At 34.7% G+C, this 14,322-nt stretch overlaps 1 protein-coding gene and 1 long non-coding RNA gene across 4 annotated transcripts; one reads left to right on the forward strand and one right to left on the reverse strand.

Moving 5' to 3' along the window:
* Positions 1-334: 334 nt before the first annotated feature.
* LOC124406944 lies at positions 335-13,612 on the reverse strand. 3 transcript variants are annotated; one of them, XM_046882667.1, is made up of 12 exons: positions 13,429-13,612; positions 11,125-11,295; positions 10,117-10,226; positions 9,263-9,413; positions 8,917-9,153; positions 8,603-8,832; positions 7,321-7,631; positions 6,629-7,221; positions 5,911-5,970; positions 1,189-5,790; positions 832-887; positions 335-474 (listed from the first exon to the last, which is right to left on the reverse strand). In XM_046882667.1, the coding sequence occupies exons 1-12, from the start codon at positions 13,469-13,471 to the stop codon at positions 376-378; spliced, it is 6,663 nt and encodes a 2,220-aa protein (XP_046738623.1). In that variant the 5' UTR covers positions 13,472-13,612; the 3' UTR covers positions 335-375. The 3 variants fall into 3 exon arrangements, with proteins under 3 accessions (XP_046738623.1, XP_046738622.1, XP_046738621.1); XM_046882666.1 differs by having other exon boundaries at positions 8,917-9,150; positions 10,093-10,226; XM_046882665.1 differs by having other exon boundaries at positions 10,093-10,226.
* Positions 469-7,216, forward strand: LOC124406971. Its single transcript, XR_006929273.1, has 4 exons — positions 469-706; positions 6,469-6,475; positions 6,588-6,593; positions 7,205-7,216. It is a non-coding gene; the product is annotated as an uncharacterized LOC124406971 (long non-coding RNA).
* Positions 13,613-14,322: the final 710 nt, after the last annotated feature.

Below are 14,322 nucleotides of genomic sequence, written 5' to 3' on the forward strand. Positions count from 1 at the left end.
AGTCTCTCCAGTGACAAAAGTGGTAAGTTAATCCTCACGGAAAAATCCTTCAGTTTTTTTCTTTGTGAATTTAGCATTATCTATGAGTTGGGGGTGCAAATTTACACCCAAGTTAGGGTTTTTTATATACTAGTAGAAATACTTAACATTATCGCTTTTTCTAGTCTTGGAAATATGTAGGAAGTTTTTCGGTAATGCCGTTTATGTAGTTTAACAAGTTAAATTCTGAGCGAAAGTTTTTGAATAAAAATAATGTCATTAATAGTAATAATAGTAGTTAAAAATAAATAACAATATCCACGTATAAATATATGTACAAAATTGAACAATATCATCTTCCTATGTACACTTAGTTATATGTTCAAACAAAATGTATTATTGTCCGACAGGTCCATGAACAGACGTTAGAAAGAGGTCCAGGTCTAATTTCTTCAATAATGATTGCGGGTCAGCAATACGTCGTTTCTTTTCAACCTAAAAAGTATAAAATCAATCCAGTATCTCATACGCTTAGATATAATTATATTATTGATATTTCTGTTAGTATGAAAACACTAAACTGTAAATAATTTTAAGTAGTAAGGAAAAATGAACAAATAGTTGTTATAAAATACGAATAGTCAATCCTATTTCTCATCCTAATATAAGGTGTACCTGCAACATATCTGGGGTAGAGATAATAATTTTTGTTAAACCATGAATTTTTGTAACAAAGTTCTGTACTACAAAGGAGATGAACGTATTCCTACATTTTATATTTCTCATTTTTCATTTTTCCTTCGATTCATTCTATGCTAAGCGAATAAATTGTAATAAATGTTTGCACCCTACCGGTTGATCTTCTACTGAGTCTAAGGTTGTCCGTTTCTCCGAAACTGGATTGCCATCTACAACATCAAATTAGCATCTACTTAGTTTTTATCTCCTTATCGCTGATGATTCCTCCAAAATATGTGTGATCAAGAGCAATTCCGAAATAATTCTGACATTTGAATTCAACTTTTTCGTGAATGTTGATATTGTGTCAATTTACTTGGAAAGAATTGAATTTCAAATATTACGAAAAACTATTATCAATCCTATTGAAAAATAAAATGTACGAGGTGAATTATTTTCCGGGTAATATTGTACTGCAAAATTTGGTGAAGATCAGTAAAGGCAATTTATTTAATGTATTGTGAGTCTTACCTTCATGCTTTGTTTCATCATCTTTTTTAATTAACTTGAGGCCCTTGGTTTGTGTTTTTGTATCATTCTTATTAACATTGGATGATGCAGTTTTTAATTTTACGCTCAAAGACGAAGTAAGTGATGGCTCCATTATGTCGTTTTCAAATTTTGTTCCAAATGTACTCGTGGGATTCAGAGTCTCTTCTTTTATGGATTTCGAACTTTTCATCTTCAGCTTCTTAGCCATTACTCTTTTCTTGGGTCTTGGAGAATGATTAAAAATTTCTTCATAGGCGGTGGGTGTCATTGCCTGCCGACATATTGCTCCATTGTCAAGATTCTGAGATATTACATACTCTAAACTACTGCTACCAAACTTTGTTCTCTTTTTCTTTATTGATACGGAATCAGTATGGAAAAACTGATATTCACCTAACTCGTTAATATGTAATTGAGAACTGTTGCTTGTTTTCTCAATTGTTTCAGTTTTATTCGCTGGAACTAATTTCAAACATTCTAAAACATTTGTTAATTCTTCTTTTGGTTTCTTTGCCACAATCTCACAAGTCTTTGGTTCGGATTGAGCGCTAGAAACAGGCATAGAAGGTAAATGTTCACTTTTTTGCGCATCTGATAATTGACGGGTTTTCGAACGAGTAGTTCTCTGATCGCTATTTTCCTCGTCACTAAAAAGATCCCTTTTGATCTGATCCACCTTAGACAACTGAACTGTCTGACTTTTTTTCACTGGAATAGTGATATTTTCTACAGCACCTTCCTCATCTTCTTTGGAGCTGGATGAAAATTTTGTTGTTCTAACTCCGATTATGTTATCTTTCTCATTGGAATCTTTTTCAAAGATCGTTTCACAATTTTGAGATGCAATTGCTACAAGTTTGGTTGAATGTCCTGGATCAATCATTCTGCTAGTAGCTCTAAGGTCTTCGTTCAATTCCGTGTAATTTGTTGGTTGTGAGGTGTCGCAATCTAATGTAGTCAAACCCACTGTTAACGGATCTTCACTCCTCATCGCATCATGAATTTTGGAAGGACACTCAACTTTGGCAGTCTCTTGAAGCACTTGCCGATTTCGTACGCTCGTGACCGATTTTTTACTTTTCAGAGGTGCATTACCATCTTTCTTTTTTATCGTAGAACTTTTCTGTATATTAATATTAGATGAATTCTTTATTCCGCTTTTAGCTGCGTCACATTTCTCCTGTTTGCAGTCTTTAGAATTGAATTTCACCGAGGCATCTTTGGATTGCGTAAGCTGAACTCCCTCAACACTTTCATTTTCCGAAATCCGTTTGTTAGGTGCTTTGCTACTGTTTTTCGCATTGAGATTTTTTTTTGGTGAACTCTGAATAACTTGGTTTTTTGATTTGGTTTGAGTCAAACGCTTTCTCTGTCCATGGGTGGAAAATTTTGCTGTATTAAGTTTTTCTTTAGCATTGATTTTCGCATTTAAATTTACTTGTTTGATTTTAACTTTATGTGGAGCTATCTTTGTCTGAGGATTACTTTTTAGCTTGGCCATAAGACGCAATCTTTTTTCTTCTAAATGCATACCAAGCTTACCATCTAATGTAACGGATGTTAAGGAGACTTGGCTATTCGAAGGTTGTGTTGTACTGCTTACGATTTCAGATAACAATGGTGGCTTGAGAGCAAGCGATACATCTGGCAAAAAGTGTTGCACGCTTATAATCTTCGGTTTCAGTCTTGTCGAAGGATGAATATGAGTCTTATTAACTACTTGATTCTGTCTTGAACTATCTTCACAGCCAGAGTTGTCCAATGCAGAAAGTTTCGAATTTAAATTCGTTAAACTTTCTACTCCAGATTTAGAGCTACTAGGGGTTTCCGAAATATTAGCCTCTGACAGTAGTGCCTCATCTTTAGCTGGTGTTTCCTTTGTTGAAGCGTCCACCTCCTCCTGAGTCTTAATCAGTGGAAGTACTTTTAGAGGTGATGTTTCTCCTCTTTCTAATGACGAAGTTTTTTGCATTTGAATGAGATTTTTGTTACTTTCTACTGCACCAATGCCGTCATTTGCAGTTATGGGAGAAAGTTTACTTATTAAATCGTGAGTATTTGGTACATGCAATTGAGTTTTGGCGCTAGAGTCAATGCTGGTATCGCACACATTAGATTTCGTTTTACATTTTGTTACCGACTTGAACGGCGTAGATGTAGTTGCAAAACTGGAGCAGCTACATGATGACGAAGATGATGAAGATGAACTAGTGTCAGATGATGACGAGTCGCTTGATTCATTTTCACTTGTGGAATTATTACTCTGATTTTGTGGGGATCGTTCAAAAACATTTTCCACTCCAATCTGTTCTTGAATATCCGTAGGCCTCATATTTATCAATTCAGGTAATAGTACTTCAGTACTCATAATAGAATTTGTTGATATCTTTAATTCCTTGTCAGCTTCTTCTTTTGATAAATTTTCCTTTATTACTTCAAACTGTGTTATTTCTATCTCTGGTTTACGCGTTGACGTACTTCTTATAAAATCATTGTCCACTCTACTATTGAGCATAACATCAGGGTCCGTTATCATGGATGATGCAACGGGTACAAGTTCGGGTTCACTTTCTTTCGAGTTATTTGGTCTACTGAACACATTTTCTAAAATATTCGGCTGTTCTGTACTTGGTTGATAATACGGCGAACATGTTCCAAATTCTCCTTTTTTGATCGCATCAATCGTATTTTCTTCCATTGTTTTTGGCGTTAACGCTATGTTCGGAGTCGGCGGAAAATCCGGCGTACTTATGAAACCTGGAACTTTACTTAATTCCAGGGTCATTTTCGTAAATGGAGTTATAGTAGCGCTACTTGGACTGAGCATTCTTGGAGTGGGAGGGATATCAGAAGAAATAATAACTTTTCTTGGAGTTTCTAAATCAACCATTTGCGATATGCGAGCTGTTTGACTACGAGTTTCAGGAGAAACTTTTAAACATTCACTTTTCCTTTGGCTGGAATCAACAGGGCATACAGTTGTGCTTTCGATTTGATGATCATACTTGTGTTTTGAAATTTTTGTTTCCAATGTTTTTAATTTAGCATATTTTTTAACACTTGGCTTTTCTTTCGTTTTACTTAGATCAGTTGCAGATTTTACTGTTTCTTTGACTTTAATTTGGCCTTCACAGGATTCCGTCTGATCTTTTTGAGCGTGTTTATCCCGCGATTCCGAGGTAACGATCTGCGCATCGTTTTGCATCACTAATTCGACATTGATATTCAAAGCAGAGTTATTTTCTTGCAGTGATATCTCTAAGTTGTTTCCTACTGTAGGAATAACACCCGCAACTTCATCAGATATAACTTTGTCAAAACATTTTTCACCCTGTTTTATAATCAACTTAGATTTATTCTGGTCTATTATTTTGCCATACTTCGACTGTTCGTCATTTTCACTTCCTTCAGATTTTGAAGCATTTTCTACTCTATCTGTGCTACAGCTTTTTCCAACTCTACTTTTCACTTTTGTAGGTGCCTTTTTCACTACCGATGTTGAACACGAAGGTTGTTGATATTCTTGTAAAGCTTGTCTGAGATCGGCATCCCAACTTTTTTTCACGGTGCATGAAGAGGATTTTGCTTGAGAACAGGGCGGTGGTTCATCATGTTCGAGGGATGTCGATGAGGAACTGGGATGTGGTGATGTGCCACCAAGGATCATTCCGACGCCAGTGTACTTATCCCAGCCTCCGAGTAACTTTGGAGCTGGGCTTCTGGTAGCAATTGGTACTTTGTATAACTGTCGATCTTTCGCTGGTGTTCTTATTTTCTGTGACATCGTTACCGAACCAGAAAAAGGTGGAGACTTGAAGAGACTTGTTCTACAAGCTGATTTTATGCGTTTAGACGATTTTGGAGAAAATTGTACACTCTTGCTGCTGCCTATCTTCTGCTCTGAATTTGATGATTTCGTTGGGGTGTTAAAATCCAGTGCTCTGATGTGATTGCTTCGCCTTCGAGGGGTCGACATGCTTAATCTGTTATTTTTGGACCTACTTCTTAACAACGACTTTGGAGTTCTTCGAGCGAATAAAATATTCTCTGTATGAGGCAATACTTTGGATTCGTCAACCTTGGTATCTGCATCTAATTGTTCAATCGGAATATCACTGGACAGTTTTACGGATGATATGTTGGACTTTGGTGCGATATTTTTGCTATCATGAAATTTCAGATAAGGCGAGAAACCGGTACTGGTTAAAGCCGTATCATCAAGATTTATGATTGGCATATTCCCTGCATTTTCGATTAGCGTACCAAAGCTATTGTCATTTGCATAAAGTGTTATAGATTCAACTTCTGCAGGACCAGCCTGTTCTGTGTTTGTAACTGACGAAGTTTCAGACTCTACAGCGGTATTTGTCGGTACAATAGCGGACTTAGGATTTTTCCTTTTTTTCATCATCTTGCGATTGAACTTTGTATTGGCTCTTGATACCTGTGGTGATGATGGAGATTTCGTTTTCATTTTCTCTACTTTGGTAGCGACTTGCGGTTGAATTTTTGATTGAACTTTTACTGGAACTTGTACAGCTCTGAGATACAATGGCTGCATTGGCGCCAAACAATCAGGTCCTAGATAAAATATGCCTATTTTTTAATCGAACTTTGACACCTAATTTAATAATATTTGGACATGAATACAATTTAATGGTTTAATTTAATTGATTCAAAAATCATAATTTACTTGCTTACCTTTTGGGGCAATGGGAACAAATCGAGGTTCAGGGTAAGACACACTTGATCGAGATGAGGCTGAAATGTTAAAGATTTCATTTATTCAAACTCAGGTTCTCAGTTTTCGATATTAGTTGTACACATCCCATAACTCTTTACTTTACAGTTAGGTTAACCACTCATCAGTTTGTGTACACCAGATTTCAAGATTACATGATTCCGAAAGATATCACGTATTATGTGGTTGTAGAGATTTCAATTTATTTCAGTAGATTTCAAAGCATCCAGAGGATTTAGAAAAATTTCGATATTTCATGGGAGTTTAAAGATTATACATTTCGTCACATGAGGTTTTACAAAACTTCACAGGATTTCAATAGATTACGTCAAATTTCAGAGTATTTTAGAGATCATTTTATAAAATTTCATGAGCGATGTACACCAGATGTGAAAGGTGGTCAACTCCTTGAGTTAGGTATGTCTCAGCAGTAAAAAATTCGTATTAAATAAATCAATCCTATTTGTGGCACAAAACCACCTATATCACAGAGCTCAAAAGCTTGCGATTATCTAAAGACTGCAAGTAAAATGAGTCATGAAAAATATTTTTTTTACAAATTAATATTTGTTACACGAATAAATGAGAAAGAAAATGAACTAGGTCACGAGTGTTGCGTCTATCCAATAAAGGTAAGTAACTCGTTTAAAGATGTTTTCTCTAATATTTGAAACTTACACAGATTATCTGCTTTGATACTATCGCGCATTTCTTCTGCAGAACAAACGATTAATGTAGGCATAGCCATCATTTCTTGTTCACTAATGAGATCACTCTGATTGCTTTTTGGCTCAGAATTAGAATTTAGACAAACGAGCTTTTCAACAGCTGGTTTCTCACTACTTTTGTCGCTGGTAACATCATTTTCCATTACTTCAGTACTGTCTGCGATCTGATTTGCAGGAGGAATTGATACAGCTTGCGACAATTCAGTGGATTGGATAGCCACAGCAGGCTTTGCTGCTGCAGCATTTCCGATCGCAGGACTTTTGTCCAATATCTGTTTATTTCCAACAATGTTTGCATTAATAATACTCCAAATAGCTTCAGCATTATGATCTTCAAGAGCATTATCAACTCTTTCAACATCTTTTGGTCTGTCTCTTTCATCCTCCAGTTTACTATTCTGTTGTCGAGATGAACTACGTAACCTGTGCTTCAGTGGTAAGTCTGTTGTGCCATTTGAACTCATACTTTTAGTGGATACTACTGAAGTGACTTCTTCCAGTTCCATATCAACTACAGCGGTATTAGATGGTTCTGTTTGAATTCTGAGAACAAAAAAAAATTAGATAAATCCATTCCCAATTCAAAAATGAAAGTGAATTTTATGTATATAATAAGTGGCAATGCACGGAAAATTCAATCACCTAGAATTTGTGGCAGGTTCCAAACTAACTCTGACGTCGTGCTCTTCGTCTGGACTGGTATCGGTATCCATATTTGGTCCTATGATCTCGTCCAAAAAATTTTCAAATACTGGATCCGTTTCTGTCGCTGCGACTATGGATTTAATTGCATTATTCAGCTCAGCCATGATCGAGGTGTTCAGCTCGCCGCCCATAGACTCACAAATGCTTTCATCCTTAGAAGGCATTTCTATGGGAAGTATTGCTTTGTTTATATTTTCAGCTATTCTTTCTTGCAATTCCGTCCGATTAAGTAGTTCTTTGGTCAGTAACTATGAGTTCACAAGATTTAATAATTAAAAGAATAAATAATATATACTTGTAAGTATGATACATAGTTTGAATCTCTCTGTAAAAATGACTCATGTCATTGATAGTGAAAAATGACTTCCTACCAAGCTAATGCGTAGTTTTCAAGGGATTGTACATTCTGAAAGATTCATTCATTCACTTAAGTGTTCAAAGGTTGAGCACTACTACCAAAAAATATTCATTTTGTCTAACGTAAAAGAGATTCTATTATGAAAAATTATTTTCTTTGATACGTAATAACAGGAGACTAGTCCGTGTGAGAACGTGAACAGACAAAAAGGTCATGAGTTCGATTTGTGTAAAATGTGCACGGCATTTAGTTTGAACAAAAGGAAAGTTTGGCTGAAATTTTGTAGTAATGTATCATGCATGGTAGTGTTTAGGAGTTGGGGAGTGCTGGGTGAGGATGATCAATTCTACGTCTATTGCTTCTTAATTTTTTTCGTTTGTCCAAATAATTCTTTCCGAATAGCCATGCTTTTTGGCCTTATTTTCTATTGCATCGAGTTCTGCATTCAGACTTCGTCCTATGGTCTACAGCCAGTATGCGCGTTGGATGAGAATATCCTTCCCAATTCCCAAATAATACCATACAGAAGACAATGTCAAACTAATTTTTTATGAACACACAGCATTTGGAATAAGTAAAGTTACTGAAGTTTTTTGATCGTTCTTTCGTACATTTGTACGGATAGATTCAAATTGGACATGCTACACAAGTGAGTTATCGACCTTAACGAGGTATTGCCATACGAGTAGGCAGCTGAAAAAATGAACGAATTTTAAGGACTTGAAAAATCTCAAAATTCATCCGTTTTTTCAGCCGTCCATTTGCATACATCCCCTTAATCAATGTGTCGTATTTGATTTGATATAGTGAGATTATTGCATGCTACATATCTGTGCGCAATCAGAACCACTAAAAACTTACGCTTAAATTTTCAATTGGCTCATCATCCAGCTCATTCGACTCTGATTCGGAGAGTGCGTACGGAGTGGTTTGTACTTCGATGCTGGAGTATGTGGTCAATTCATCAGTACTAGTAGCCATTGTTTTTCCTCCGAGCATTAAGTTCTTGTTTTCCTCATTGTCTGTCTGCTTTAACTCCGTTTTATCTGTCGCGTCTACCAGAACTGTATTGCATTTCTCCGATTTTCCACCTGTAGTTTGTACAAAATTTCACCATGAATTTATTTAAGGTACAATATTTGTAAATATTATTGTTTGACATGTAAACACCATACTCGAATTTTCCTGCTCCATTCCCTGGTCAGATAATCTCGTATCGTGACATATCTGTTTGGTAAGAGATGAAAAATCGCCCAAAGGGGAGCGATCAGTGTAATCATTTTTTGTTGAGGTGCAGTAAACACCATCACTGTCATGGCTAGTAGATGGCTCAGGCTGATGGGGTATGCTGCTCAAATATGTGTGACCAGGTAAGCTTTCCAGTGGAGTAGCTTCTACTGTTTCGAAACCTATTGAATTAATTTATTGTACGATTTACTTGAAGTGATGACAATATTGAATTAAGTCGCATTTTATTACATCAACAACTTGTGGTTAATCAATTACAAAGATGCTACTCACACTGACTGGTCACTGGCTCAGTCTGTTTTTCACTTAGTTGGTGCAGCGGTTTTGGATAACGCCTTGAACGGTCTCTATCACTGGCACTGTGATACCTTTTACGTACACTACTAGTTATTAATGGAGATGCGCCACACGTTGGAGAACTCGCCTGCAAATAATTTGTGTTTGAATCGACATGCCTCATTTTTCAGAGATAAGGAATGGAGATAAAAATTTGGTTATAGTACATGAGGAATCGACTAATTCTCAGTAAAACATCCTAAGTAATTTTTAACTACATGAAATTAACAAGGATGAACTTTGTATGATACAACGGAACAGTTTTTCAGAAAACTTTAGAATTGCCAAAAGTGCGCCAAGTTATAAATTAGATGTGTAATATGATTTTGAGGCAAGTAAGATCATGCTATGAAAATATTTAGAAAATCTTTTGTGCTCTGTAATCTTGAATATGATATATTTGTACCATTTCAAGTTTGCTTCTACATGTGCTTCTACAATACTTTAATCTTGACCCATCCAATTTTGATAAACGTTACGAAGAACAAAATAATGTTGAATAATATAAAAAATACGTAGATATATCTACGTTTGTGCAGGCAAATATGGTGGCTTGAATATTTGTGTTAACAATATATTTGAAATTTTTTTTTGTGTTATGTTTTAAAGCAGAATATTATAGCGCGGTATTAGCGAAAACGATATAAGTGATAATTTTGATTTTAAAAACAAAGTAATAGGTAGATACTCATTTCTAATTTATTTATATTCGCATGAAATATAAATTTTTTTAAGGTTGCAATAACTTGAAAGAAAGGAGCTAATACTTGTGATGGAACATTGATGTTTACTACAAAACGTTGTCCTCGAGATCCTCCAATCAGAAATCGCAACTGGTCCAACAAATCACCACATTGTTTAACCTGCTCACAATCCGCAACTTTAGTCAATCTCTCCTGCACTGCAATCAAAATATACAACCTCAAGAACAGCTGGCTTATAACTTTTAATTTAGTTAATTTAGGAGGTTCTGATATAAAAGTCAGACGATATCACGTATCTGATTACGTAGCTGTACAATCTCAAAAAATTCATCTTATTACTAACATGAAATTTAGAGAAGAAAAATATAAAGAGCGCAGTGAACTGCTATTTTAAACAAATATCATATTGATCTATGTTCATGTATAAGCGTAACCCAGTATTATTGAAAATTTGAATTTGCAATCAAGCTTGATCATTGAAATTTTAGGGACAAAAGTAGGTGTACTTTAAAATATGGATTGAAGCTAAACTTAAGGGGTAATCCACCACTTCAAAGTTATTATTGAAAAAGGTGATGCTTTATGGAAAATAAGAAAATCAATGTTTTGGATTAAATCAAAAACTATGCAACAAGACCAAATAACTTGCTACTGCCAGTACTTCAATAGAAAACAAACTAGTTTGATTTGAAAGAATCGAAACGAACATAGAAGCTTATTTTTCTAGATTCATCCATATATATTACATACACATATTTCAGATCTTTTAGAAACCAAAAATCACTCTCATGTAACAATACTACTTAGTAAAAAAAGACTTTTGAAAAATAATGATAATTGCTGGTGATTTTCAAAACCATTTCGTATTGTGGATTAAAAAAAAATGTAAACAATACTTTTTTTTGTACTCTGATGCCTCATCGTTACGTGACTACTAGTATAGAAAGCAACGATTTTTATTTTTAATCCCTGCAGTAATAAATATTGATTACACAAATACATTGTTTTAAACGAATTTTACTCAAGCTATCGGTTTGTCTATGAAAATTAATGTGGGTTATTAATATAACGAGTTTAGGAGATTAAAATGTCTACCTAGTAAGTGAGCGGCCGAAAATTTATCAAATATATCAATAAGTGTATATCCGTTGACACGGGTGTTGAAACGCCTGCCATTTAATACAGCAGTGCGACATTCATGCAGGTGTGGCGAGGCTTCCAAAAACGATCTGGCAGCCTCATTGCATTTTTGGTCTTCAAGGTATCCTGAAATTCGAAAGAAAACTTCATGTTAAAGAAAAAACGTAAGTATCAAATAGGAATACGTTAATCTAAAGCGAGGAAGAGGAAAAAATTATTTAAAAAATTTTCAGAGGTGTTATTTGTATAAATAACAGTAAACACAAATAAAACAACATGCCGACTACTTAACTTAACAAAACGGAGTCTAAGCAAATTCGAATAACACAAGCTCAGATATTTTTCATTCGATTCTAACATTTCAGGCTTATTTTGTTCACCACAGAGATCTTCATAAACACCTGAAATTTTGTTTTCAAGTGGTTATTTCTAGAGTTGATGAAAATTTACTTGTGCATGGCACAACAGGTATTCGTCAACAATTACACTTGCATGTGGTGGCTGCAATGGAATGTAGAATTTTTTGAATGTTTTCAATACAATTTGTGGGGATCTGTTCAGCGTACAAAATGAGATCAAAAACTTTAGAATTGGATCAAAGATACCAGAGTTTAATAATACTGAACCTTCTCATCCCGTATAATATAAATAAATAAATAAATTATAAAACTTTGAGGCAAATTCTTCACACCTTAGCCTGTGTTATTCGAATTTGTTCAGATCCATTTCTGTTACACAGTACACACAAATAACACTGCTAGAGCTTTACTAAACAGTTTTTCCCTTTTCCTAACGTTTTCTTCAGATATTGTGACCCTTTCATTTTTAATTGCATACATATGTACATATATAGTAACTTGTGTTCAGCGCTTGGTAGCTAACGTAAAAAAACTATTTTAAATTTAGAAAGCACATCAGATAAGAGGAGAGCCGCATTGAAGTGTAGTTACTGCCTGTAGAAAAAGAAACATGCATTCTTTTTAGGTACCCATAATCTCTGATACCTTAAAAGATCATTTAATTTGGTACTTTACTTATGTACAATGCGTTTCAAGTCGAGTGCCTTATGAGATGACGTTGAAGAAAACGTAACTTTAAATTCTAATGTTAACAAGTTTTATATTGTTGCTGTCTAAACTGCAGTATCTATTTTAGTTTTTCAAAGTTGAATAGCTGTGAAAGTTTGTTACTACAGCTATATATTTTCTTTATTTTAAATGTGAATCCATTATCGTTCGTAATTACTTCATGAATATAACGACTTGAATAGTCACTTCTTGCGAGTTTTGTCGTCAAGACTTGAGTTTAGTAATTAAATTTAATGCTAGGCTGCTGTGTACATTGTTTTGTAATATCTGTAGGTTTCGTAATATAACAAGCTCAGTTTTAATAAAATTGAAGTTGTTTCAAATCATCTGAGGTACTTTATCTTTCAAGCTTTCTGTTTTTGAAGACTATCAAATGAAACATGCTTAACAGAATTGATAACCAGTTCAAAGAAATTAGAGCAGTCTATGATGTTATTTATTTTACACTATACGCTGGATTGTTAATTAGATGTCCCACAATTACTACCGAACTGGTATATTATTTGAATCCTATGCTTGCTGATCAAATTGAGCACTTATTATTCATAATTAATTTTTCTAATCTTATGTATGGAAAAAAGCAACAAGTGTCGGTAAAATAGACTCATCGAGTCTTAAAAAGCATGCCAATTCAGTAAGTGTGGCTTGATTTTTTCCATGCTGTACTTTCCAGCGTCAAAGCCCGATGTAGCTAAGGTTTCGATCAGTCAAAATAGAACAAAAAATGACAATATTTTTATTCAAGTCTAAGATTTTCAATTCAGAATTAACAAAGATTTAGCTTTTCGATAATGCTTAATCGCTTGCAACATCAGGTACGCAGGTAAAGTATGCGGAGTAAGAATTTTGGTTACCACAAGCTACTTAGTACAGAATCATAAAACGCAGATACACAATAAACTACGATTATGCACTTAAAGTGAGTGAAGTGGGTAGTATAGTTGAATGTAAACAGCACAAACATCATATATGTTTTAAACTGGCCACTTCATTTTTTGGAAAACCTATTGACAACGGAAAGTTGAATGATATCAGTAGAAATGAAAGTCGCAGAATAAAAAGAAATTATATTATATTATACGTGCACAAAGTATTGTTCACAACAAAGGCTGTTGATATTCCCGCCACAAATAAAGGTTAACGACGACTAAGAAGCCAAATAAATTCTTACCGAAAACCAGTCTTGCAATTTCCGATGGCAGTAGAGCCTCCATTTGTTAAATTTCGGAGAACACACCGAAAACGATGAAGATATTTTACAAACTAACTGCTAATTCTAATATTAGGCGTTCAAAATTAGGATGCTACCGAACTAAACCCAAGCAAAACATTTTTTACCGTTTACGTTTGTATGCACTTGTGGTTGTGACGGTGGCGACGACTGTGGTAGGAAGATCAAGTGTTCATAAGTATGTGTCGTATGTGTATAACAATCGTCAAAATACTCTGGACAAAATGGGGAACGGATCATATCGTCACCTGGTGGAAAAAAATGTAACTAATGCAACCAGGCTGACATGTGAACGTTGACCGTATTTTTTCAGAGTGGGGATGGTAGAACAGATATATTATAGAAATTATAGAATTTATAGATTATTTGTAATTAATTTGTGTGAGGTGAGTAATTTGAAACCCTAATAATTACGATTTGCTGCGATTAAATTTAAGAACTTAGGTTATGTGGTGATAAAATGGCGCCGAGAACGAGGCTCTGACGTCATGAGGACATTTTCCATTATTGGATGTGTACAGTATGTATGGGATCTTTCCTTACGAATTTTTAGCACTTCCTGTCGTCGTAAAATGGTTATTACAGCTAATGTATTTATTTGGTACAAAAAAGTTTCATCTTTTCGAATCTATTACTAAATAATTATTATTAAAAAAAATTGTTTCGATCAACAAAATGCGGCGATCACGGGTGGCGAAACGAACATTTGGTTATTACAACAATTTATAAGTTGCACGAAATAAATGAAAAATACTTCTTTTGACTAAATTATTATTTAACACAAATATGATGAGCACGTACAGTCAACGAAATACTAAGTTTAACGACCTATTT

The sequence above is a fragment of the Diprion similis genome, chromosome 6 (assembly GCF_021155765.1).
Source record: "Diprion similis isolate iyDipSimi1 chromosome 6, iyDipSimi1.1, whole genome shotgun sequence".
NCBI classification, from domain to species: domain Eukaryota; kingdom Metazoa; phylum Arthropoda; class Insecta; order Hymenoptera; family Diprionidae; genus Diprion; species Diprion similis.

What these genes read in the sequence shown, in the direction of transcription:
- LOC124406944 (XM_046882665.1), bottom strand. Translation starts at nt 13,471, where the DNA reads ATGGAGGCTCTACTGCCATCGGAAATTGCAAGACTGGTTTTCG. An exon ending in AATGGAGCAGGAAAATTCGA is followed by an intron (nt 8,833 to 8,916) that starts GTATGGTGTTTA and finishes TACAAACTACAG; the next exon opens with GTGGAAAATCGGAGAAATGC. An exon ending in ACTCAGTAGAAGATCAACCG is followed by an intron (nt 475 to 831) that starts GTAGGGTGCAAA and finishes TATACTTTTTAG; the next exon opens with GTTGAAAAGAAACGACGTAT.